This window comes from Oryx dammah, unplaced genomic scaffold (genome assembly GCF_014754425.2).
Source record: "Oryx dammah isolate SB20612 unplaced genomic scaffold, SCBI_Odam_1.1 HiC_scaffold_18, whole genome shotgun sequence".
Classification (NCBI taxonomy): Eukaryota; Metazoa; Chordata; class Mammalia; order Artiodactyla; family Bovidae; genus Oryx; species Oryx dammah.
This window is the reverse complement of record NW_024070202.1, coordinates 30749088-30777015: the sequence shown is the minus strand read 5'-3', so window position 1 is coordinate 30777015 and position 27928 is coordinate 30749088. Positions and strand designations below refer to the sequence as shown.

General features: G+C 39.7%; 1 protein-coding gene across 1 annotated transcript in view; it reads right to left on the bottom strand.

Annotated features, from left to right (window-relative positions):
• Positions 1–27489, bottom strand: part of SP4 (Sp4 transcription factor) — a 77864-nt gene extending 50375 nt beyond the window's left edge. Inside the window, exons 1-3 of the mRNA XM_040260636.1 lie at positions 26748–27489; positions 26217–26332; positions 24159–25710 (exon numbers count right to left, since the gene is read on the bottom strand). Coding sequence (XP_040116570.1) covers positions 24159–25710; positions 26217–26332; positions 26748–26754 — 1675 coding nt within the window. The 5' untranslated portion in view covers positions 26755–27489. The remainder of the gene's footprint in view (positions 1–24158; positions 25711–26216; positions 26333–26747) is intronic.
• Between the last annotated feature and the right edge of the window lie 439 nt (positions 27490–27928).

Below are 27928 nucleotides of genomic sequence, written 5' to 3'. Positions count from 1 at the left end.
CAGAGGAGGAAGCAAAGGTAATCAGGTTACTATTAGAAGCAGTATAGACAACCATTACTTAGCTCCAACTTACAGCCACATTTTCAATTACAAAAGCTGAATGCTACGGCAATAACAGCATTTCAGAGCCTCTGGCAGATCAGGTGCAAGAGCTGGCAAGAAAAAAGGAGATGGGAAATCTGGTAGGAAGTGGGAACGAAATTTAAGTCCACGAGTTCCCCAAATGTATCAGGTTATTATTCAATATCATTCCTCCATGATTTAAGGTTGCAGTACATAGACGTTGCTAAGAGCTTTATTCTATGATCAAAAATTTTAATATTTCTTACTTTAGAAAATAAGAGGATCCCTGGGGAGCAGCTGACATGCAATTCTAGAACAATCTGACAGATGTGTGCGTGCTAAGTCACTTCAGTCGTGTCTGACTCTTCACAACCCCAAGAACTATAGCCCATCAGGCTTCTCAGTCCATGGGATTCTCCCAGCTAGAATACTGGAATGGCTGCCATTTCCTTCTCCAATCTGACAGGTAGTTAATACATAAAAAATTCTGAAGGGCAGAGGTTTAAATCCTCCCTCAATAGGCTGTGCCCTATTTAGTTATTTACATTATTACGAATCCATTTCTTTAAAGCTAAATTTTTCCTTTCAATGTAATTCTATCACATTTAGTTCCGTTTACTGAAGAAATGGAGAACTATCACTACTGTTTGTGTGGAGGACCAACTTAAAGCCGCCTCTTCTTTCTAATCCTAAAGGCACTACCAGAGAACTACCAGAGCTCACCAATTAATTCAGTAAGGTTGCAGGATATAAAATTAATACACAGAAATCGCTTGCATTTCCACACACTAACAATGAAAGATCAAAAAACAGAAATTAAGGAAACCACCCCACTTAACACTGCATCAAAAAGAATAAAATCATAGGAATAAACTTACCTAAAGAGGCAAAAGACCTGTACTCTGAAATCTGTAAGACACCGATGAAAGAAATCTAAGATACCACAAACAGATAATGACATACCATGTTCTTGGATTGGAAGAATCAGTATTGTCAAAATGTCAAAACTATACTACCCAAGGCAATCTATAGATTCAATGTAATCCCTATCCAATCAAATGGCATTTTTCACACAACTAGAACAAAAAATTTTAAAATTTGTATGGAAACCCAAAAGACTCCAAACAGCTAAAGCAGTCCTGAGAAAGCTGGAGGACTTCAAACTATATTGCAAAACTATAGTCATCAAAACAGTATGATATTTTCACCAAACACACAGAGATCAATGGAACAGGATACAGCGCCCAGAAATAAACCCATTCACTAACGGTCAATTAATCTGCAACAAAGGAGGCAAGACTATAAAAGGGAGAAGAGACAGTCTGTTCTGTAAGTGGTGCTGGGCAAACTGGACAGCTACAAGTAAAAGAATGAAACTAGAACATTCTATTAACACCATACACAAAAATAAACCAAACATGGATTAAAGATTAGATATTATAAAACTCTTAGAGGGAAACATAGGCAGGACACTTTTTGATATAAATTGCAGCAATATCTTTTGGGATTCACTTCCTAAAGAAAATAAACACAAAAATAAGCAAATGGATCCTAATTAAACTTCAAAGCTGTTGAACAGCAAAGTAAACCATAAGCAAAATGAAAAGACAATCCACAGAATGGGAGAAAATATTTGCAAATGAAATAACCAACAAGTGGTTAATCTCCAAAATATACGAAGAGCTCATGTACCTCAATATCAAAACAAAACAAACAGCCCAATCAATAAATAAATTGGCAGAAGATCTAAACAGACATTTTTCCAAAAAAGACATATAGATGACCAAAAGGCACATGAAAAGATGCTCAACATGCTAATTATTAGAGAAATGCAAACCAAATCCACAAGGAGGTTATCACCTCGCACCAGTCAGAATGCCCATCATTAGAGTCTACAAATAGTAAATGCTGTAGAGGGCAAAGAGAAAAGGGAACCATCCTACACTGTTGGTGAGAATCTAAAATTGGTACAGTCATTATGGAAAACAGTTATGGAGGTGACTCCTTAAAAAGCTAAACATAAAACTACCCAGTAATTCCACTCTTGGGCATATATCTGCAGATCACAATTTGAAAAGATACATGCACCTCAATATTCACCACAGCACTATATATGTTACAATAACCAAAACATGGAAGAAACCTACATGTCCATCAACAGAGGAATGGATAAGAAAGATGTGGTTACATACATCTCACACACACACACACACACACAATGGAATATTAGTCATAAAAATTAATGAAATTTTGCCACTTGCAGCAACATGGCTGGACCTGGAAATTATCATACTAGGCAAAGAAAAAAAAATTATATCATTTACATGTTTATTTACAAAACAGAAAGAGACTCATAGACTTCGAAAACAACCTTATTACCAAAGGGGAAAGGTAGGGGAAGGAATAAATTAGGAGTTTGGTATTAATATATATAGGCTTCCCTAGTGGCTCAGAAGGTAAAGAACATGCCTACAAAGCAGGAGACCCAGGTTCAATCCCTGGGTAGGGAAGATCCCCTGGAGAAGGAAATGGCAACCCACTCCAGTATTCTTGCCTGGAGAATCCCACGGATGGAGGAGCCTGGCAACTACTGTCCATGGAATTGCAAAGTGTCAGACAGAACTGAGTGACTAATACTTTTCTCTTTCACATTAACATATACACTCCACTATATATAAAATAGGTAACAAGAACCTACTCTATAACATAGGGAACTCTATTCAATATTCCATAATAAACTACATGGGAAAATAATCTGAAAAACAATGGATATATGAGTATATATAACCTAATAACTTTGCTGAACACCTAAAACTAACACAACATTGTGGATGAAGCATGCTCTTAATAGAAAGTAAAAATTAATTAAAAAAAAAAAAACACCTCTCCTTTCTATTTCAAATGTGATAAAGCCAAACTTGATTCAATATTTACATCAAGACCCAGCAGAACAGAACACTGCAGAAAGCTATTTCACCCCACATCTTGTATGTTTACCTCTTACCTTGTTAGCCAAGGTAGGGGGGAGGAGGGGGACTTAGAAAACTCACCAAAACTCCTAACTCATTTTTTGTCCATTATAAATTCACTGATCTCATAATTTCTCCTCATATTATCTCAGTTCATGAAATGATTATTTGGCCCAGTCAAATTTGTCATAAAAGTATAAACACTTTAGAAAAATGTTTACAACAACGTATCTAGCACAACAGCTGTTTCCAGTTTCTAAGTCTGACAATCTTAACAAAAGCAAGACAAGAGAAGAGGAACTCAGATACAAAATGAGTGAATTCTGGATACAAATATCTGGATTCTAGAATTTAAAATAGTTTATGAAGTAAAACTGAATAACTATATTCAATTTTAGTTCTGCTAAATGAAAAAATTGTAACAATTGGAAGTATTACTTAGCAACCAAACCACTGCCTCTTGGGACAGGAGAAAATAAAATTAACTTTAAGATCTTATTCCCTTGAGAAAGGGAAGAAGCAAGAAAAACCTGCCAACAATTTTCTTCCTAATAAAAATGCTTATGACACCTGCATTAGTCTATTTAAGCCTCAGGGAGTTAGACATGGGTTATCCTGACTTTGCCAATAACTAAAGATGTGATTTGGGTAAATTTACATATCCCTTTGGGTCTTAGTTTTTTCTCTTATAAACAAAAAGATGATCTGCAAAGGTCACTTACATATCAGAATTTCTATAATCTTCCAATATGGTTAAAAAAAAAATTTTATACACATGAACATATGTATGTATTCACCTGCACACATATGTATCTTGATACCAGTCCGAATCTCTGTTTTAGTTAGTTCTAAAGAAAACTTTAAAACTTTGTATTAAATACTATTTATTGGTAATCAGACTCGTAGTGTTAAGAATTTAAAAAAAATAAATCATCAGTCTACTATTTTAGATCTATTTTCAAATATAATTAATAGAAAATTCAAGGTATAGTAAGATGAGAAGACTGTCATTGAAAAGACAGTTACTCAGTTACCAAGAGAAAGGGGCACAGCATGCACCAGAAGGCCACACAGGGAAGCCCGGAGTGGGTGAGGAGGCAGAGGGACAGAGAGGAAATGTGGACAAGGGCCTTCATTGTGGTTTCCACAAAAAGGAAAAGGTGTGAGTCAGGAGAAACAGAGGCAGGGGAAACAGGCTTGGGATTGGTCAGTTTGAATAATTTCAAATGGCTCTGGGGCATAAGGGCGGTCCTTTATTGTCTGGTACCCAGCACTGTGACTAGAGTAGGTAGACAGTAGCCTGGCATGAGGGCCACAAAGATTGTGGTTGGTTGGGAATGGGCTCTGCAGTGGTTTGTATTTGAAAAGCACACTCAAGGTGGAGTTGTTTACTATCTCCAGGAACTTCTTAACCCTGGAAAGGGCAGTTCCTTCAAGATCAGTCAGGCCCCAGATGTCAAAGCATCAAAAAACAGAAAATAAAACCCACAGTTTATAGTCTCACTTCTTTCTGGCTGCTGCTAAGTCTCTTCAGTCGTGTCCGACTCTGTGTGACCCCATAGACGGCAGCCCACCAGGCTCCCCCGTCCCTGGGATTCTCCAGGCAAGAACACTGGAGTGGGTTGCCATTTCCTTCTCCAATGCATGAAAGTGAAAAGTGATAGTGAAGTTGCTCAGTCGTGTCCAACTCTTTGCGACCCATGGACTGCAGCCTACCAGGCTCCTCTGTCCATGGGATTTTCCAGGCAAGAGTACTGGAGTGGGGTGCCATTGCCTTCTCCGTCACTTCTTTCTATGGGGTATTTGTTGAATACTTACTATATTACCAGAACTGTGGTTTATGTTGCAGAAACAAAAATGAACATGTAATAGAAAATGAGACTGCAAAATGCTAAACACACACATATTGATTTTAGAAGAAAAGCGTTAAGGATAAACTTATAATAATAATAATTCACATCTAAATTTTTGGTATTTACCAAATATTTTGTGACAAATACAAATGTTTTGGTATTTACCAAACATTTTTACATGCTACTGCATTTAATTCTCAGGAAAACCCAGTGTAGTAAGCATTTTGTTGTCTTCATTTTACAGGTGATTACAACTACGGCTCAAAAACGCTGCAGGCCGTCCTTCAGCATTGTCATGTCACAGACAGTACCTGGCAGACCAGGGCACTGAGAGCAGGTCTTGACTCCTGTCTATTTCACCAGCACCACATCTCCTTCATTTTAAGTTAAACCTACAGTATTCTTATGCAGAAAGGAATAGTTAACTATGCCTAACAATGAGGATTGACTGCTTGATGGCCTTTACTATAACAACTGGGCTAACATACTGAAAAGCATGTAGGATTCTTAAGAACATAAAGCAAATAAATAAATCTTTTACTAGTGGTGCTTTTAAGTCATATCTAAAGGCACAATTTTTATTTTTTAACTTCGGTATAATCGCTGAGTGCCGATTTTCCACAACCTTTTAAAGACTTGATTATTGATTACCAAAACAACTCTTTCATTTCTCAGTAATATGGAGAATATAAGCTTTTAAAAGTGTTTCTACAAATTCAAATTAAATTTTTACCAAATGAAATCCAAGCAAATATTATATTAAAATTGCTTCTGAAATGCATTTGTTTTAAAAATCCTGTCTTGTTATATATTATTTAATTTTTAAAAATCCCTCATAGAAGTCATTCTACAAATGCATCTTGACATCAGCACAACCCACCATTTAAAGAAGCACTTTATTCCCAAGGTAGCAGCTGGAGTCTAAACTAAATTCCCCTTTAGTACCCTGGTGGCTCAGACGGTAAAGTATCTGCCTACAATGCGGGAGGACCCAGGTTCGATCCCTGGGTCAGGAAGATCCTCTGGAGAAGGAAATGGCAACCCACTCGAGTACTCTTGCCTGGAAAATCCCATGGACAGAGGAGTGTGGTATGCTACAGTTCATGGGGTCGCAAAGAGCTGGACACGACTGAGCGACTTCACTCACTTGCCAATAGTTGTGAGGCTGGAAATGGAGTTCTTCCTACTTTAATACTCCAAGCAGAAAAGTCTAAAGTTCAAGCAGATGAAAATACAAGTGCTCTTGTGAGATCTCTTTGGACTACAAATCAGATGTCATATTCTTCACCTTCTAGCATAAGTAGTAAGACATTTTCTCCTTTGAAACTGAGACAAAAAAGATCCACCTAATTCTTCTACTTCTAAATTTGTAGATTTTACACTATTTTCCATGAGGCAGGCTGACTAGAAACCTAAGGCATGAGGTGCTAAGGTAATAAAACGGTCAGGTCTGTCGGGATGGTTACCGTAAAGTTAGAAAGCAGGAAGGGAGCAAAAACAACAGTAAAATCTCTGGCCTGAATATCAGGAACTAGCTTTTGAAAGGTTAGGAGGTAACACCACCTAAGAGGGTTCTCAGCAGTATTTATTCTCACAAGGCTGTCTCTGCTGCTTGTCAGCTACTGAGAAGCTCAAGTCCAGGCAAGCACACTTCCTGTCTTAAAGGGCAGCTGGTCTCTGACCAGGCATCTTCAATGTCTGTATCCACTGGCAAGGGCATTCTGAGTAGTCATAGGAGGTCCCAGATGGCAATATGAATGCCCCAGGGTTTAGGGGCCTGGCTCTCATCTCTGCTGTTGCTGATGGCTAGGCATGTGTCTAGTTTAAAAAGACAGCAGCGAATCATTTTCTAAAAAAAATCTGCAAATCCTTAGTAATGACTCAAACTTAGATAAATGACCTTCTTTAAAGGGCAATAGCGTAGATTCAATATTAGATTTGATTTCAAAGATTTGCCAAAACAAGAACAAACTCCGACTTTTTTTGAAATACTGACATATTCAGAGTTTTACTCCAAAAAGTAATTAATTTGATTTAAAAACTAGAAATATTGTTAAATGATATTTTTCCTGAATTTTCCTCTTGGTTCACTGAAATAAAATTTAAGTGCAAATGTGTTTCCATACATTTGTGTTTAAAATGATAGAATTTTAATAATAAACAAAAATACCTCAAATATTTAATTTTACAAAATACATACATATACATATATTTCATTGTAACAAAAGGAAAAAAAAGACTTCTTAAATATATCATAGTTACCTCTACTCATCACAAACTGCTTATGGGATGAAACATGTTTGCCTTAAAGTTTGAAAATTATACACAGTTATCACTGCCAGCTCAGATAGCTGCCAAAGAATCCTTTTAAAAAGCACTGAGAGCTGTCTGAATACTTTCATTTCAACAATTAAGTTTTCTTTGTGACTTGGTTTGAGGGTGAAGTGTGAGGAGGCCTGCTAATTTTTTAGGATTACCCCCAGATGGGCTGGTATCCTTAATTACAGGGTAGAGTTAGGGAAACAAGGAAGGTGATGAACAGGTCCACAGGTATAGAATATGATCCCCTTATGCAAATGTGCATATATACAGACACAAACTCACAGACAGACAAAATGAACTCAATCACATCTTTTGAAAATAAACACTAAATTTACTCCATTCTCATACACTATAAATTTACTCTGGTGTATCAAACTCTTATAAAATGTAAATTAGCATTTAATTCTCTTTGGTACTTTGTTTCTTTAAAACTGAGGTGGGGGGGCACTTTTAAAACTTTTTCATGGTAACAACTCCCTTGTCCCTAAGAATTTAAACATGATTAACAATCAAACAATAATTTTGAGTCTAGGTGGAATCTGAATTCTTTCCCTAAAATCTCCATGTTAATTCTGTAACACTGGGCAAGTTCTTTACCATTTCTAAGCCTTAATTTTTCTCATCTCTAAAAAAAGCTACAGCACAAGATTGATACAAAACAAACCTCATGTAGCACAAAGTATAGGTTCCATGAGTAGAGAAGAATATGTCTGTTTTGTTTCCCCAGCACCTAGAACAATGTGCAGTACATAGAGGCAGATATTCAAAATATCTTGTTTATTATTCATCCACTAAACCACCATAATAAATTTATAGCATCACTCTTGTCAAATGAGTTAATGCTACATAAAAATGACATGCAGAATTATCTGAAGAATACACCTTCTATACACATAATTCCTACGATCTCTGGGTTTTTAAGTTATTTTTTAATGATATTTACTTCAGAAAGTGGATAAACTTGTATCTATACTGATACATCACATCCTGATCAAGAAGCAAGTCATGAAATACAGGCCTTATGGTATACCTTTCAGTATGTTTGATAACTTATTAATTTTGTATTAATTAAATATCAGTGTGTATAAATATAACAGACATTAATTATCAATATATGCCGATATTGGGTTGGTCAAAAAGTTCATTCAAGTTTTCCCATAACACTGTATAAAAAAGACCAAATGAATTTTGGCCTAACCTGTATTTAATAATATTGCTTAATACAAAACTAACATATTAAACACTAATAGTAATAGCTTACAAATATTAATGAAAATGAAATAAGACTCCTCTGTAGCTTATATTCTTAGAATCTGTTTTTCAAAATTCATTCAAAATTGGTTTATGGTACGTATATATTTACTAAAGGAAATGTTCTTATTAGTTCCAAATTCCCTATCAACACCAAATACCATAAAGCAATACATTTTTTAAAATTCTAATTTTCTCTGTGGCACATATGTCCTATGCCCCAAAGGCTGATAAACAGTAGAGGGCTCACCTAGAGGTAGAGGTATCAGTGGCGTATTGAACATACTATAACAATTACAGTAACATAACTTAAAATCACACTGTTTAGCTGTAAAGACAGTCCTGTTCACCTAGAACAGTCTTACGAAGTATTTCACTTACTAGCTGCCTAACATACTGGCTGTATGCCCTTGGCCAAGACACTAACCTCTGATAGCCTTGGTTTCCTGTGCTAAAAACTGAGGTCACCATCATTATCTGCTTCAGAGGACTGCCAAAATCAAATGAGTTAACATACATATAATGCTTAAGCACAATGTCTGACACTTTGAGACAATGAATTGTTTCCACAACTAATTACAGGAAATACACTGCCCAGTACATGGGGAGTTTATGGTGAGAGACAAGTGTAATGGTTACAGTGCCAGGGTTCTAGAGACAAAATGTGTATGGAGATCAGATGACCTTGAGTAAATTATTTACCACTCTAGGCCTCAGTTCTTACACCTGACAATACTTAACTTTTAGGGTGTTCTAAAGAATAAATGAGTTAACATGTCAAGTGCTGCATACAGTATCTGGGATACTCTAAACATGCAGTAAATGTGAGTTTAAATATGAAACAAACAATAAGGGTTAAAGAGCACTTTTACTTCTTGTTTCATTCATGAAAGGAAACAGAATTATTTCTTTTCCTATTAGAACATTATGAAAGTGGAAGTTCGGCCCCATATATCATTCAATCTCATAAGCAAGGTATCAAGCCTCATAATATGGACACTGGCTACATATTTGCTGACTGAATTTATGGATGCAGTCTGCCAGCAGGAAGTCCATGAAATGGATGAAAGTCTATCAAGAGGTTACTAAAACCATTTACTGCCCTATCATTAAGATCAATTTAACTACTGACATCCTACCAATGAGGACAAAAGGTGAAATTCTAGAAATAAAAACACAGTGTACTTTAACTTTATAAAACTATAAAAGAAGTAATCAATAGATTATTTATAAAATAAATTATTCCTTCAATAAGCATACTGTCATAGTTCCTAGTATTTATGACAAGTGTCTGTCAAATGTTAGAGTTTCAAATTTAAATGCAGATTTAACTATATGGGAAAATGGGTAAGATTTACAAACCACTTTAAGTGTAATTGTTTATCCTATATAAACTGTTAGTACATGTCATCATATGTATCTAATCTCTTCCCCTTTCTTCTTCTCCCTCAGGTCCCTGGCCTAGACACCCTCAACTATAACAAGGATTTCCCACCCTCCCGCCCAATCCCACACCAGGCACAGGAGGCACCCACTTACCACAGCACAGATCACTATCTGGTTCCTATACTTCTGTGCAAAAGCAGCTCCGCTTCTGTGAACAAAAAGCTGTGGTGACTTGACTCATTATTTACACAACTGGACTAAACTCTCTCGGGCCACATTATGAGGCACCTACATGATAACTTCTGAGGGACAGAAGCAACCTTGAGACTTTAAATATCTTTGACTTCGCCTTACAACTCTCCTTACTGCTAAGATTCTCATCTGCAACTGTCTCTCAAAACAATCAGATGACTGAAACAATTAGATATGCAAGTTCCTCTTTTAGTTCATTTTACTAAGCACTTTTTCTTTTATGATCATAAACTCATTCCTTTTCAAGTATGCATCCTGACTCTTATCCCAAGGATCTATCCATCCCATTCTTCTGTGAAATCAAAGCTTTCCTCCATCTGTATGCCTTCCCCAAGTTCAGTATCAGGATTGTATGTACAGAGCAATGTTCCCTGATGTGTGAAAAAGAAAAAAAATCATACACATAAGACACAGCTCCTGTCTACAGGAGGTTTACAATTCAACTTTAATGTATAATAATATTCCTTTATCTAAGACTAAATTCTGCATTGTTTATAGAAGACTCTTTAACTGCATTTCCAACATGAAAAATCCAGCATAACCTGAAATGACAGTCCTCATCCCAACCTTGCAAACTTTTTAGTCATCCTTTTAAGGTCCTGCTCAGTTGTTAACCCTCTCCATGAAAACACTCCCAGAACTCTACAATCAAGAGTCTTTCCTTCTGCTGGGCTTCTGGAACACCTCATTGACAGCCTTTACAAACCACATTGTACTTTAATAAACTATATATTCATCATATTCCATTAAGTTTGAGATGTAAATGATAAGAAAGAATAACAATTTTGCTAATTAAACTATGACATGCCTTTATAAGATGCATTTCAATTTCCAAGATGTTAAATTGTTAAAAAAAAAAAATTATGTCTTAGAAACAAAGTGATTCGGAAGGTTCCACAGTAGGGAATATACTGTTAGGGAGGCAAATTTCTCGCTTCATCTTTGGTGTCTCAATGTCTATTATCATACTTATTACAAAGTAGAGACAAGAAACCAGCAAACCTGATGTTTTTACATAATCCCTTCACACTTATTTCATGTTACCATTCTGTGTATTAAAGAGAGGTTCAACAAACTGTCTTTTCAACTTCATTGCCATAGCCTTTATCAACACCACTGTGAATTCACTGTTAAATTACCCCAATAACATCCTTTCTTCTGGGCTCCTAATTTCCAACTTCTTCACACTTTTATCTGTAGAGAAATGCTCTAACAGCATCACTTGCAAACCTTTCCATTCAATCCCTTCTATCCACTAGATTCATGTTTTTCAAAATTATTATTACTTTGGCAGAATCTCTTCTTCAAACAAAATGTTAAGTACACAATCCAAAAAAACAGAACTTCTCTGGCTGAAGCAGGGGTGGCAGGCTGTGCACTGGGCGTGCTCTGAGCTGTTCTGGGAGACCACTATGCCTCTATGAAGCACACAGATGAGAGAACACAACTCTCTCTGTTAGCTGTAAGCTTCCCTGTGAGTACTTTCCCCTTTTCATTCCAAGTTCAGCTGGCTTAACACATCCTCTCTCTTCACCTTTCTACCCTCGAAGTTTCAAATACTTACTTCCTAAACCAATCTTCACCACAGAAAGCATTCCTTGTTTACTGCAAACCTCTGATCTCACTTGTCTCTGAACTCTCCCAGTCATTCCCCTTACCTCAAAACCCAGCAGTTAAGGGTAAACTCTTATATGCAATTGCAGCAGTCATATAATTGTTTCATGTATCTAAGCTTTATCTCCCTAACATAAGTACCCTTTAAGACAAGTACTTTCAGAGCTTGCAGAGACAGCATGCAGCACACATTTAGTTCTTACTACACTGAAATACACTGCTTCTTTTCCACCTGCACATACACCCTTCCCCATATCCTTAGTTGCACTTCACCATGGCTTTCAGATAACCCTTTTATACAGATCTCTTTTAATTCTGATCTTTTAAAAATATTTATTTTTAATTGATTGAAGACTGCTTTATAATATTGGTTTGATTTCTGTCATAAATCAGTATGAATTAGCCATAGGTGTACATATGCCCCTCCCTCTTGAATCTCCCTTCTACCTCCCGTCCATTCCCACGCCTCTAGTTTATTACAGAGCTCCAGTTTGAGTTCCCTGAGTCATACAGCAAATTCCCACTGGTTATCTACTTCTGATGTTTAATTCAAGCTAATATCCATATTGAAAACTACTTATTCTCCAACTTTACTATCTCACATTCTTCTAGTGGGTGAGAGTTGCTATGTACAGGTTTTTGACTAGGTTACCAACTTGCATACACAGTTTTCTTTACAATATCCAAACCCTTCTTATACATTTTATCTGATCTGATCTTTGGAACTCTATGAGGTAAAAAGGGAAGGAATTAATTACACTGTTTTACAAATGAAAAACAGGATTAACGCTCCAATTATAACATGTTTGCCCTGGATGGAGCAGCTAACAGAGAGTAGTGCCCACCAATAAAAAAGTTCTACTTCCCAATTCTGTTGTATTATATGTTTTAAAGTATCATTTTCTACTGCTGCCTGAACATCCCCACAAGCAGGCTGTGAGCAACGCACCCAGGCAGTCAGGCGCACCAATGTGATAAGGGCGGCTACTGCCATGAGGTTCCCCCCTACATTCCCGTGACTGAGCAACGTTTAACCACAGCAATGAAATCCCCTCACACCCTGATCCCCCAATAAAGGCATCTGCCTATGGGTTCTTGTCCTCTCCTAGTTTGAGCCAGCTTCCTTGACATCACCTCCCATCTGACTCTCAGTGCACACTGACTGTTTCTCTAGGACCTGTGTGTATAATAAACTTTTTTCCCTGGGCCTCTCTTGTGCCTCTTCTGGCTGCAAATGACTGATGATCACCTTAAAGAACAACGTACCTGTGATCTAGGAAGCCTCCCAGTACATGTATCTGCAGTAACAATGAACCTACTCCCTGAACTCACCTCTGATCAAGCCCAGACAGTCTCCACTTATGCTTTACTGGGGCTTCCATGGCGGCACAGATAGTGAAGCAGCTGCCTGCAGCGTGGAAGACTTGGGCTCTGTGACTTGGTTGGGAAGATGCCCTGGAGAAGGGAGGGGCTGCCCCTCCAGTGTTCTTGGGCTTTCCTTGTGGCTCAGCTGGTAAAGAAACAGCCTGCAGTGAGGAAGACCTGGGTTCTAGGCCTTGTTTGGGAAGATTCCCCTGGAGAAGGGAATGGCTACCCACTCCAGTATTCTTACCTGGAAAATCCCATGGATAGAGGCTCCAGTCCACGGGGATGCAAAGAGTCGGACACAACTCAGTGACTAACAACACACCTGACTTGATTACCACACCTAAGGCAAAGAGAACCTTCATCTACCTCAATTATTGCTTTTTCTATTCAAAAGGGTCTAGGGCCTCAAATGGTTTTTAAGCACCTTTGAGCTAAATATTCTAAGCCAAAAAGAAAGACCTACTAGGTTTGCTTATTACACAGAGCACATTAACAGACTGCAAATTCTAAGCGCTTCCCAGAGTTTGAACTACATCAGGATCCTGGATTTTCCAACTGCTCTCCAAGTCCACTCAAGAAAAAGTAATCCCATTGTTCATACTAAAGTGACATTATCAGATATATGACTATGGTTAAAGTACTGAGATAAAATATCCTAACTATAAATTCAATGTTGGGCACTTCGGGGTATGTTTAAAACACTAATGCTTTGGTAGTCACCTAATAGAAGTACAAATAACAGAAAAAAGGCATCTAAGGGCACAATCACTAACTCTAACAAATAATGAAGAATGGAAAACTATTAATTTATGAACTAAAGCATTAGTTACTTAATAGAAATCACCTTAATCACACTGCCTTTGTACTAAGAAAAATGGTAAATGTGACTCTCAACCCCTACCTCCCCCAACCAAATCCCTACTTAATCAATCATGTAAGCTTAACAAGACTTATAGAGAGCTCTCACCATATGCTGGATGAAAGTGCCCAGAATAGACTATGTACTCAAATATTCATAGAATCCTAAATTTTAGAATTAGAAAACTCACAGATTATCTAGTCAAACCTTCTCTACAATATAGGAAATTCTTCTATATTTTAGGGTCTCTGATAGATGGGCACCCAGCCTCTAACACTAGGAAGATCACCACTTCATGAAACAAACTATTCCATTACCACACAGGATTGTGTGTATGTGTGAAAGTCACTCAGTCATGTCTGACTCTTTGTAACTCCAGGGACTATACAGTCCATGAAATTCTCCAGGCAGGAATACTGGAGTGGGTAGCATTTCCCTTCTCCAGGGGATCTTCCCAACCAGGGGATGGAACCCAGGTCTCCCACATTGCAGGCAGGCATGTGTACATACATATACTGATTCTATTGGTGTCCCAGGGACAAAACATAACAGAACTTCATCAATTAAAAACGCTCTTCACGTATCTAAAGAAGGTGTCACACTTTCTCTTTTAATAATAACCCCCCTCTCTGACTATTGTCAGTATGAAATGCTTTCCACACTTTTCCTGATATGCTTGCCAGTTTGTCACTGTCCCATTTAAAATGTGCCACATCCAGTCTTGTACAATATTGCATATGGTCTGCAAGTACAAAATACAGGAGCTTCACTCACTCTTGGTTTGTGTTAAGCCAATAAATCATCTTCATACGTCCTGCTGCCACACCATGTTTTCCACCTTGTAGGTATAAAATCATGCCCCCCAAACAGTCAACTTTAAATAGAGGATCCTAACTGTTACATTTCCAAATTTGCTGGCATATTGAGTGCAGCACTTTCACAGCATCATCTTCCAGGATTTGAAACAGCTCAACTGGAATTCCATCACCTCCACTAGCTTTGTTCATAGGGATGCTTTCTATGGCCCACTTGACTTCACATTACAGGATGTCTGGCTCTAGGTGAGTGATCACACCATCGTGATTATCTGGGTCGTGAAGATCTTTTTTGTACAGTTCTTCTGTGTATTCTTATCACCTCTCCTTAATATCTTCTGCTTCTGTTAGGTCCTCACCATTTCTGTCCTTTATCAAGCCCACCTTGGCATGAAATGTTCCCTTGGTATCTCTAATTTTCTTGAAGAGATATCTAGTTTTTCCCACTCTGTTGTTTTCCTCTGTTTCTTTGCACTGATCGCTGAAGAAGGCTTCCTTATCTCTCCTTGCTATTCTTTGAATGATGCTGCACTCAATATACCAGCAAATTAGGAAAACTCAGTAGTGGCCACAGGACTGGAAGAGGTCACTTTTCATTCCAATCCAAAAAAAAAAGGCAATGCCAAAGAATGCTCAAACTACCGTACAATTGCACTCATCTCACACGCTAGTAAAGCAACGCTCAAAATTCTCCAAGCCAGGCTTCAGCAATACGTGAACCATGAACTTCCTATGTCCAAGCTGGTTTTAGAAAAGGCAGAGGAACCAGAGATCAAATTGCCAACACCTGCTGGATCATGGAAAAAGTAAGAGTTCCAGAAAAACATCTATTTCTGCTTTACTGACTATGCCAAAGCCTTTGACCGTGTGGATCGTAAGAAACTGTGGAAAATTCTGAAAGAGATGGGAATACCAGACAACCTGATCTGCCTCTTGAGAAACCTATATGCAGGTCAGGAAGCAACAGTTAGAACTGGACATGGAACAACAGACTGGTTTCAAATAGGAAAAGGAGTACGTCAAGGCTGTTTATTGTCACCCTGCTTATGTAACTTATATGCAGAGTACATCATGAGAAATGCTGGGCTGGAAGAAGCACAAGCTGGAATCAAGATTGCCAGGAGAAATATCAATAACCTCAGATATGCAGATGACACCACCCTTATGGCAGAAAGTGAAGAGGAACTAAAAAGCCTCTTGATGAAAGTGAAAGAGGAGAGTGAAAAAGTTGGCTTAAAGCTCAACATTCAGAAAACAAAGATCATGGCATCTGGTCCCATCACTTCATGGGAAATAGATGGGGAAACAGTGTCAGACTTTATTTTGGGGGGCTTCAAAATCACTGCAGATGGTGACTGCAGCCATGAAATTAAAAGACGCTTACTCCTTGGAAAGAAAGTCATGACCAACCTAGAGAGCATATTAAAAAGCAGAGATGTTACTTTGCCAACAAAGGTCTGTCTACTCAAGGCTATAGTTTTCCCACTGATCATGTATGGATGTGAGAGTTTGACTGTGAAGAAAGCTGAGCGCTTAAGAATTGATGCTTTTGAACTGTGGTGTTGGAGAAGATTCTTGAGAGTCCCTTGGACTGCAGGGAGGTCCAATCAGTCCATTCTAAAGGAGACCAGTCCTGGGTGTTCATTGGAAGGATTGATGCTGAAGCTGAAACTCCAATACTTTGGCCATCTCATGGCAAGAGTTCTCATTGGAAAAGACCCTGATGTTGGGAGGGATTGGGGGCAGGAGGAGAAGCGGATGACAGAGGATGAGATGGCTGGATGGTATCACCGACTCAATGGACCTGAGTTTGGGTAAACTCCGGGAGTTGGTGGTGGACGGGGAAGCCTGCCGTGCTGTGATTCATGGGGTCACAAAGAGTCGGACACGACTGAGCGACTGAACTGAACTGAACTGTTACATTTACATTGCTAGTTCTGGTTCAGCATTCTAGTCTAGTAAGATCACTATCTTAAAGGAAATCAGTCCTGAATATTCACTGGAAGGACTGATGCTGAAACTCCAATACTTTGGCCACCTGATGTGAAGAACTGACTCATTTGGAAAGACTCTGATGCTGGGAAAGATTGAGGGCAGGAGGAGAATATGACAACAGAGGATGAGATGAGTGTATAGCATCACTGACTCAACGGACACGAGTTAAACGCCAGGAGTTGGTGATGGAGAGAGAAGCCTGGCATGCTGCAATCCATGGGGCTGCAAACAGTCAGACACAACTGAGCAACTGAACTGAACTGAAGATCATTTGGCATCTCAATTCTATGTCCTTTCATTACTATTAGGAATACCCCCTAGCTTTGTCTCATCTCTGAATTCAGTAAATAGGTAATCCTTAGGTATGAAATTTGAAAAAAAAAAAAAAAAGTTCAGCAGGACTGTATCAAGTACAGAACCCTATGCCACAATACCAGAGACCTTTACTGAGGAACAGAGCCAACATTTTTCACATAATCATCAAGTATGAGCCTTTAAAGAAATCATGACTATCAATGCTAAAATCAAGATACGTTGTGTTGATGTTATTTCCTTTGAATACTCATCCAGAAATTCTAAAGCACGAATTTGTGAACCTAGTTCTTTGGCGAACCCATACTGGCTCCCAATGATTTCTGAATTCTTTTCAATATTCAGAAGGCAACTATTCCATAATTCATTAAAGGACTCTGTTATGGGCAGTTATCAAGCTCATCTGTCTATTGTGTGGGGTGTTTTCAAAAAGTGAGGCACTTATCCATGCTCAATTTTTCCATGCTGTGTAACTTTTAAGTTATTGATATGGCCTGAGATGAAGCCTGAAAGTTCCTTCTGACCTTAGGATAGCATTCGTCTGGACCATACTGACTTCCAAACAGAAACTAAACGTCCCCTATCTCCTCACTTACCTTGGATAAATATCTCAGAGTGACTTAACAGCTCTAGTCATTTCCACTGGAACTGCATTTTCCTCACTGGTTAACAGAAGCCAGGTGGATGGAGAAGCTCTGCCTCTCCTTATTACACCAGTTTGGTCAAGCAATGACTGTGTGCTACACAACAGGTTCTCATCAGTTATCTATTTTATATATACTATTTCATATATAGTAGTATGTATATGTCAATTCCAAGCTCCCAATTTATCCTTCCCCCACTTTACCCGCTGGTCACCATAAGTTTCTTTTCCACATCATTTGTACTGTCTTTTAGATTCCATATATAAGTAAACCTCAATGAGATTATCTGTAAAATAAGCACAATAATCTCAAGGATACTATGGGATATACTGAGATAATATAAATACCTAGCATCTATCACATACTAGGAAAACATTGTTTCCCTCCTCAAATCTCATTTCAAAAAAAAAAAAAATTCGAGAGTTAGAACTTGCTTATCTACATATAGCATTTACTAATCTCTTTAGTTCTGAAATTGTTCTTTCAAGGGACAAAAAATTACTACTGAGGTTTCACCATTAAAAACAACAACAAAGAGACAGCAAATTGCGTTTTTCATCAATGCTGTATTCAATATACTAACACTGAGTATCAGGGATAATAGACACAGCCTATCTGGGAAGAAGACAAGGCAAGCTGGATTCTCTCCCTTTATGGTCCCTAAACCTCAGCTACATTTACTCATTACCAAGCGAAAGTTAACAAAGGCAGAAATACAGGAGAAAGACAACTCAAGCAGAAGCCAAGATTCTAATCCTCACTTTGCCACAAAATACAAGAAAGTCACTTAAGCTTTCTAAACTTCAGGCTCTTTTGTTCTAAAATACCACTAGGGGATGCGGGAGGAGGAAGAATGCTCAGTTATCTTTGAGTTGCCTGCCTTAACTAAAGCTTTAGTAAGGCTTTATCTCACCACACATACTTACACTAGCAACAGGTTTCCTTTGCCACAACTTGCTCATTCACTAGGTAACAAAATGACAAGCATAAGGAGTATCCAATCTTACTCAAACCTAGATCATAAGAGTACAGGAGAGCCCACATGGACATCTGGATATGGTCTGATATCAGGCCAGGTTGCCCCTTTTACTGTCAATCCTTACTACGTCATCCCTAAAAGTATGCAACGTAGCACTGCAAAATCTCTGACCCATGTTTCTGCTTTCACTTGTAACAGTAAAATCACAAAATTCCTTTATAAATAGACTTTAACAGCAGTAACCAAAGGCCAATTGGTGAGCAATAATCTCAAAGACCATTTCAAGCTAAAAGTTTATCATTTGCAAACCTGTGTTATTTGTACAACTTTTCCCCATCTTCCTGCTTAATCAAGCTTCTTTTCTCTTCAACTTGCTTTTATGCCAGCTCCAATATTTAAGTATTACTTGTTATATATTCCCTGATTTAGATTTGAAAAGCAGATGATTAACACTCTATTTTCCCTCACTCTATTATCTTGAAATCCCTCCCAAAGATGCCCTTTTAAAAAATTAATGTGGCTCTACACGAGTACTTTTTTATCTTCCATGAAAAACTTAAAAATAGGCAACGATATTGTTACATCATCATCAACAGATTTTAAAGGTCATGCTATACATCTTATAATGGGTAAAACTAACTTGGTAGTTCAGAATCCAAATCACTTGTACAGGACACAAGATGTAAGTTTCTTAATGAATGCCAATCTATAACAAAGAGTATTAGAAGATTTTACAAAAAGAAAATTACAGGAATAAACATGACTTCTCTGAAAAAGGAAATTACTAAACTTAGGAGACATATGCATACAAATAGATACATGTATGTTCATATATGTACATATACATATGTGTGTATATGTATATAACATATGTGTATACATTATTTAAGATGACTACTATGGAAATCCAAACTAATACAACATATGGCAGAGGCAAACCATATTTGTATTAAATATCCAGTCAATTTTCTACTTTTACTAGCTCTGGAAAAAAGTTTGGTGTAAGAAGTTGATTCTACTGGATTAAATTAGGTTTTTAAATTAAATATAAATGTCAACTATTTTGTTTGGCCTCTGTTTTCACCAATAATGACTCTTTTTGCCAAAACTGACTCTTCCATTCCTGGTTCTGTTAATCCCAAGGTTTTATATTTTAAATCTCCAAAGAAGTTAAGGAAGATAGAGAGTTCTTGAAGTGCAAACAACATTTCATGTCTGAACTACCTTTATGCAAGAATTTGCACAGAAATGTTAATTTCCACTAAAACTGACAAAGAAATATCCATCTATCAAGCAAAAGCATGATCTATTACCATATATGATCAGGGCCAAAAATAAATCAAATTGCTGGCCAGTGCAAGTTAATTACTAATTAATCAATGGTCCCTACATGTTCTAAATTCTTTAAAGAGAAATAACTCCTAAAGTTCATTTTATCTAGGACACTTTGGCTACCAGAACACACTGCAAAAGTAGGTAGTTCTTTTTTGAGGAAAACATCATCCATTATCCTCACTTAGTTAAAACAAAGGATATTCTTAAGCCAGCAGCTTAACTAGTTCTTACTGTTGTTTTAGTTGCTAAGCTGTGTTCCACTCTGCGATCCCATGGACTGCAGCCCACCAGACTCCTATGTTCATGGGATTCCCCAAGCAAGAAGACTAGAGTGGGTTGCCATTTCCTTCTCCAGGTGATATTCCCAACCCAAGGACTGAACCCATGTCTCCTGCGTTGGCAGGCAGATTCTTTACCACTGAGCCTGAGAAGCCCATGATTAGTTATTATATTTGCTATTACCTTTTCAAGAGGATTTCTCATCTTCTTGAAACTCCAAACTCTAACAAGGAAACAAACAATACGGTTCATAGTAGGAGCACAAGTATTTATTTCCCACAGTTCTAACTAGCTAGATGCTCAACCTGGAACTCAGGATTCAAGCTGAGATCAAATCACAGAAACACAATCTGAATAATTATCAAGGTAAGAGGCTTCCTGTAGCATATCATTAACATTGCTATTTCATAAAATCAAGTATGAAGCTCCTCAGCTTCTAATACTAGTTTCATTTGATTTATCTTGAATAATTTTTTTTTTTAATTTTCTGTCCATATCATCCAGAACCTTTCCTATACTTTCTGAAGAACATCAGGATGGATGGTGGAGAACTCTTAGCCCTTTGTCTCGAGCCAGCCAATACATTCTGTCAAAGCTAAGTCATTTTTTCAAGTCCTGGTAATAGCTGTTATGAATAATAAGAACAAAAATTTCCCATAAATTAAACAACACCACTGGAGGGGGGGAGGGGCATGAAATAATCAAAAAGTACTAAAAAGCAAATGAGAACACAAAGTAAAAATCTGAACTTTCAGGACTCATTTATAGAAGGGAAATATCAGGTCCTTGCTGCTCATTCCCCCCTTCCAGAGACGGGAAAGTACCTGGTGTACCACTCTTAATGTCTTAAATGCTCAAAGTCAAAACGAATGAAAACAGCCAATTCCTTAGCTTCATTAAGACCACTCCAGGGCTTCCCTGGTGGTTCAGCAGTAAAGAATCCGCCTGCGATGTAGGAGACACGGGTTCAATCCCTGGCCTGGGAGAATCCCACATGCTACAGAGCAACTAAGCCCGTGCACAACTACTGCACCTGCAGTCTAGAGCCCAGGGGGCCTCCACTACTGAAGTCTGCGAGCTCAGAGCCCATGCTCCACAATGAGAGAAGCTACCGCAACTAGAAGCCAGAGCACTCTAACTGGAGAGCAGCCTCCCACCCCCAACCAGAGAGGCCTGCTTGCAGCGATGAAGACCCAGCAGTCAAAACTAAACAAATAAAATTATAAAAAAAATTAAAAATGAGACCACTCCAGGGTGCTGCTCCCAATTCTAAATTGCTATCTTCTCTATCACTATTTATAACTTAATTCAGCAAATGTCTGTCAAACACCTATTATGCTAAGTAAAGCAAAATCTGCAAACGAGACTCAGATTAACTGCACAGACTTGTTGAAATCAGCATACATTTCTGGTCTTCACAGCATGGCTATCTTCTTAGAACAACACAGCATATCTATTAAAAATTAACAAAATTTAAGATATTTGATTTTAGGAGAAAAAAATCCAACTACATAAAGATCAAATTTTCTCATACACATGTATCCCTCAAATCATATACTCTTTAAATTAAAAAATTATCCCAGAAAATGCAAGATTTAACACATCTACTGAGAGTGCTCAACACATAGCTAGTCAATGTTTGTGGAATAAAAATTATGAATTGTACTTGCCACAGAAATCTATTCTCTGAGCCACTTATGAACTAGGCTCAATATCCATCTCCTCCATATTTTGCCTTATCAGTAGTTCACGGCTGACAACTTGATCCCTGGTTCTCAAACTTTAATGAGATTTACAACCACCTGGAAAGTTTGTTTGAAATCCTTGACCAAAGCCTTGATCATACTCCCTAAAAATCACAGTTTCAGAAAACAGATTCTGCATTTACAATAATGTATCATTCAAGTGGGCTTCCCTGGTGGCTCAGATGGTAAAGAATCGCCTGCAATGCAGGAAACCTGGGTTCGATCCCTGGGTTGGGAATGATCCCCTGGAAGAAGGCATGGCAACCCACTTCAGTATTCTTGCCTGGAGAATCCCCATGGACAGAGGAACCTGGCAGGCTACAGACCATGGTGTTGCAAAGAGTCCACACGACTGAGTGACTAAGCACAGCACAGCAAGCGCATCTGAGGCGGTCAGAAGATCCTACTCTCAGTTATGCTGGTTTACCTTCACAAGAGGCGAAGAAAAAACTCTGGGTCATAATTGGTATCAATGAGGGAGCAGAAAAACTGAACATTTCTAGCCAAAACTAAAAATTATTCAATTCTCTTAATTAATCATAATTCACTAACTATATGCTTAATAGGCAAGATGAAATATAACTGAAACAACCTTTGCTTTGACCTACCCAAAACAAACATTTTTCTGAAATAACGTATTGTCAATGTTCAGAAAAAGAGTAGAAACAAAGGAAGCTGAGGACTGTAATTCATAGAAACAGGCATGAAATTGTGCTGTAATAGTTTTAGGGGAAAACGTACCACACTCAAAACACTCTGTGATTAGTTACTGTTCTGTCAATATAAAAGCCACTAGTCATGTGTTACTATTTAAATTAAAATTAAATAAAATCAAGTAAAATTAAAAATTCTTCTATCGCATTAGTCATAATGTAAATACTCAATAGCCACATGTGGCTAGTGGCTAAATACTGGATAGGAGAGACATAGAACGTTTCCCTTGTCACAGAAAATTCTCTTGGATAGCTCTGGCTTAGAGTCAATGGGTATCTAAATAAAACATGTAACCTCCATTCTCCTGAATCAGAGAGCTCTATTTGACAACTTCTAAATTTTAAATACATAATTCTACTTTAGGTAGTGACTGTAAAACAAGAACCCTAGCATAATTTATCTGCAACTTGTTTCAAGAAAAATTATTCAAAAGTGGTATGTTTATTCACTTCTGATTCTCAAAACAGAAATAATTTAACTAAAGAGGTCTTAAGTATCAGATACCAAACCCACAACTAGGTTTTCATAATCAAATGAAAAGTGTTTAATTACCAGAAAACAAAAGGCATTAGATGAAAAAAGACTGATCCCAAGATTAAAACACTTAATAAGATGGGTTTTCCAACTACTTCAAAAGTTTCTGTTCACATATGTAACAACTACTTTATAACTGGTTCTAAAACGACCTTACAACAAGTTCAAATTAGTGACACTTTACTGTCTATAGTTTAATTGCTTTCCACTCATTTCACACTAAAAACTCCTATAAATAATTTAACCACCATAGATTTAAAATGTAATTTTATAGGGGACTATTCACTGAAAGTCTCGAGCAAATCTTGGTTTTAGCAGAAAGGTGGACATAAAAGTTAATGAAACAATTTGCAACTCAAAATCATCTCTCTCAACTGCATGAACATCTAGTTTTGTATAATAAAATGCACAAGCACGGGCAACAAGATGCAGAAGCATGAGGAGTAACAGAATTCAAACTGCAGCAGATCTGTAACTGTATTATTTCAGCTTGAAATCGACTTTCCCTTAAATAACACATAAACATCACTTTGACTAGGGTTCTTTCAGAAAAGCTCAAGTATACACAAATTTGATCTCTAAAGTACAAAAAAAAATTCTTATCCAAAAGTCTGCTCTGCAGAAAAGAAAGTTTAGAAACCTTAACACATAAAACCTAACGCTAAATACTGTAAACAGAAATGGGTCATATTGATGAATATGGAGTTATGGTAGTGAGTCTAATATTCCTGTGTACTTTAGCTTCTTTATGATCATCTGCTTACTTACAGGGTTACATCAAATCTAAGAGTCAGCAAACAAAAGCAGTAACTTGTTACTAAAAACAGTATAAGAGGATCTTTAAAGAGAAAGACTGTATAGTAACTTACCTGCCACACTGGTGATTGTAACTGGAACTCCTTGCACTTGAACGCCCGCAGCACCCAGGTTGGCAACACTCACTGTCTGAAGGTTAGGCACTGATGCAAGCTGGGCAGTATTCAAAGTTATTGGGGCACCAGCAACAGCCACAGGAGCAATCTGAGCAAGGGTTGTGCCACCACTTGAAGACACTGGGGTGATGGTTAATTGCTGGGATAACCCAGCATTCTGAACTTGCAAATTTGAAAGACTCTGAATATTCTGAACCTGTACAGTTTGCCAGCTGATTTGCCCTGAAGGTGTTAAAGTTGGAGCCCTGATAAGCACCTGAGTCGGATTTACTGCTTGAAGTTGAACATTCTGCAAAGGCTGCTGCTGGATGGTCTGAATCGTCTGCCCTGACTGGAGTTGAAAAGACTGGGGTGGAATAGCTTGAATTATCTGTTGCTGAGGCTGTTGGATCTGGATCTGTTGCAAGATAGGCTGGCCTACAATTTGCACCTGCTGAAGAGAATTTGATTGATCCTGTGTATTCTGTATTCCATTAGACTGAAGCTGGCTGGAGCTCTGGGCTTCAGACTCTGTAGCAGCAGGTGTCTGAGAATCTTCAATGGTGCGTTCAGAACTACTGGCTGATGTGCTTGCATACTGGCCCGTATCTGCTGAGCTCACTAACGTGTCACTGCTGGTCAGAGATGTTGATGCAGTGGTTGTACAGGTAGTGGAGGAGGAGGGAGATTCCGGCATACTGGCAGAAGCAGTGGTGGTGGTAGGTGTGGAAGCTAACTGACTCCCATTGGAAGTCCCACTATCAGTAGTAGTAGCAGGCTGGCCAACCTGTGCAGTTCCTCCTCCAGCAGCCACATTGTTTATCACTGGCAAAGCTAAAGTCACTCCTCCAATGTTAATTGGTAGGGTTGTTACAACTTGAGCCTGAGTACCAGGAAGGGTCTGTAACTGCAGTGGTATTGAAACACCAGGTCTAATTTGGACTGGAACTGTCTGATTTGCCAAGTTTTGAGCAAGAATATTCCCAGAAGCTGTCCTGTTAGCAGCTGTGAGTATAGCTTGATTATTACCTGCAGAAATAAGCTGAATTTGACCCTGCAAATCCTGTAGAGATGAACTACTACTTGGATTGATTTGAATTTGTTGACCTTCTACTGTTTGAAGTTGTGGAATCACTTGGTACTGTACACTACCACTTGGATTTTGTACTTGTATGACTTGAAACTGACCAGGGGAAGAAGAATTACCTGATTTAGTTTTTGTGGGAGATGCACTCCCATTATTACTGGTGGAAGAACTAGATGAACTAGAAGCTGGTTGAGAAATGTTATTTTCTTTTGAAGCAGGAGGAGTGGAGGCAACAAGTTGCCAAGCATTCCCAGCAAGTTGTGTTGTTACCAGTTCTAGCTGTTGTGGTTGATTTTGAAGTTGCACCAATCCTTGGCTTGGATCTATAATAATTTGTTGTTGTCCAGTTGCTTGATTTTCACCAGGAGTCCCTATTTTGCTGCAAGTAGCTGCCAGTAAAGCCAGAGGAGAGGGCTGAGAGTCCTACCCAAAATGGGATAGTAAAAGGGAGAAGGGAAAAAAAAAGTGGGAGGATTTAGTGAAGGCCAGTAGTTGGGAGGGGTTTATTTATTTATTTTGACAGCTCTACATTTCAAAACTTACTCAAGAAAAGGAAGAAATCTAAATATTAACAAAAGCAATAAGATACAGGAATAAGGAAGCAGGTCCCACAATATAAAGTATAAATAATAAGAAATTTCTAACAAACTTTCTTGAAGTGTTATTTTACTAAACTCAAAACGCCCTTGGGAGAACACACACCTTTCTCTTAGAGTCTGAGTTCCTGGTGGAATTTTAACCACGATATCCCAAACATGTGAAATCCGTATGAATTTACAATTTAACTTCCTCACTCTCAGAAAGATGTTTTGAGTGGATAAACATTTTTGTTCTGTTCTTCACTTCTGGGCATTTAAAGGGCACAACTCCCTCTTTCCCCTTACGTTTCGTGATGCTTTTTTTTTTTTTTTTTAAATGTTTGCCTTTACCTGGGAGCCTGAGGTTTTGGGTTTTTTATTGTTATTCTCTGGCTCAGAGGTTTTCCCTCCTTCTGTAGCCATCGCCGCTGCCTGTGCCGCCTCCTCCTCCTCCTCCTTCTTCTGATCTGCAACAAACCCCCCCCCCCCCGTACACGACAACAGGTTATTAGGATTATTATTATTCGTCTTCCCCTTCCCCTTTCCTCCCCCTCCCCCCGAACATTAATCTCCATAAACCCGCGATCCACGCACACCGGCAGGGGGTGGGGGAGAAGGAGGGAAGGGAGGAGGGGGATATCACAAAACGTGGTTTGAAACCCGACCCATCGGCTCCAGAGCAACACCCAGAAGGTTGTTCTCTCTCAGACATTAAGACAAAACACAACCCTCCTTCCCTCCCCTTGATTCCCTCCCTCCCTCTCCTCCTCCCCTTAAAGCATCTCAGCGGCCCCGGGGGAGGGGGGAGAACCGAGCAGGGTCTGGGGAGGGAGGGAGTGAGGGAGGTGGTGAAGGAGACCGAGGGGGGTGGAGAATACGTACCGCTCATCCCGCATTAACAGGACAAACCCTCAGATGGAGACACTGGGATAGAGGTGGGTGGGGGTGGGGGCGAGGCGGGAGGAGAGGCCGGTCCCGCCCGCCCGCGGTGGCTCGGAGGAGGCTGTAGCTGGCACAGGCTCTGCCTCTTTTTCCGCGAATGGCCGCCGCTGGGCTGTGGCGTAGCAGCTCCTCTCTCCGCCCGAGCCCTGCTGACTCGCCCTTGATTGACAGCGGCGGCGCGCGGCGCGGGCGGCGGTGCGGGCCGGGGGCGGGGCCAGGGCGGCGCAAGCAGGGCCGACTCCCCACCCCCCTCGGCCTCTCTCTGCCAGAGCCGCCGACTCTCCACCCCTTCCCCCAGCGGATTGGCCGCCGACCTGCCGGGGGCCGGGGCGTTGGGGCCGCCTTCTCTCCACCCCCTTTCTGGGGGTTATTCTTTCAGTAGCTTTTCTTTTCCTCCCGTGGCTCTTCTGGTGCTTGTTCTGTCGGCGTTCTAGCTCAGGCGCACTGCCGGTAGGCCTTTCATACAGCCAAACTTGTCGTCTCAGGATATCCCGCCCCCTACTCATTTCCCAGCGCCCTCCCCTCAAAAACCGGCTCCAGCATCCTTCGGAATTGTCACTAAAGAAAAAAAGTAAGGCTCTCATTCAACAAAAGCGAGAAGAGCGGACAGTGGGGCGCGCGAGCCACCGAAGTCTAGGCACAACCGGTGAACTGCCCGCTGCCCCCGCGCAGGGAGCATGGCTTTCCTGAGGCGCATCCGGACCCGGGCGCCCTTTTTCCCTGGCTCGGTCCCCATTGGTTGAGCGCCTGGGTGACGCGCGCTGAGTGGTGGGAGAAGTGGGGCGGGGCACTAACGCAGAGGCTGTCGGACCTTGTAGTTTCCGGTGGCCGCGACGGCCCCCTCCAAGACACCGCCTTCCTTCCCGCCCCCGACTGAGGCCCGGCCGCGGAGCGGAAAGCTGCCCGAGGGGGCGGTGGCAGCAGGGCGTGGCCGGGGCCGAGTGGGAGTTGAACTGAGCGAGGGGGAGGGGGAAGGGGTGTTGTTTGCCTGGGCCTATCCGCCGCGCAGGGCTGCCCAAACCACCTCTGCGGCCGCCTCCTCAGCTCCAAGCCGCTCCCCGCGGGGCGAGCTCACACCCGGAGCGCTCGGCGATTGAGCGGGCGGCGGCGTGGGGAGGCGG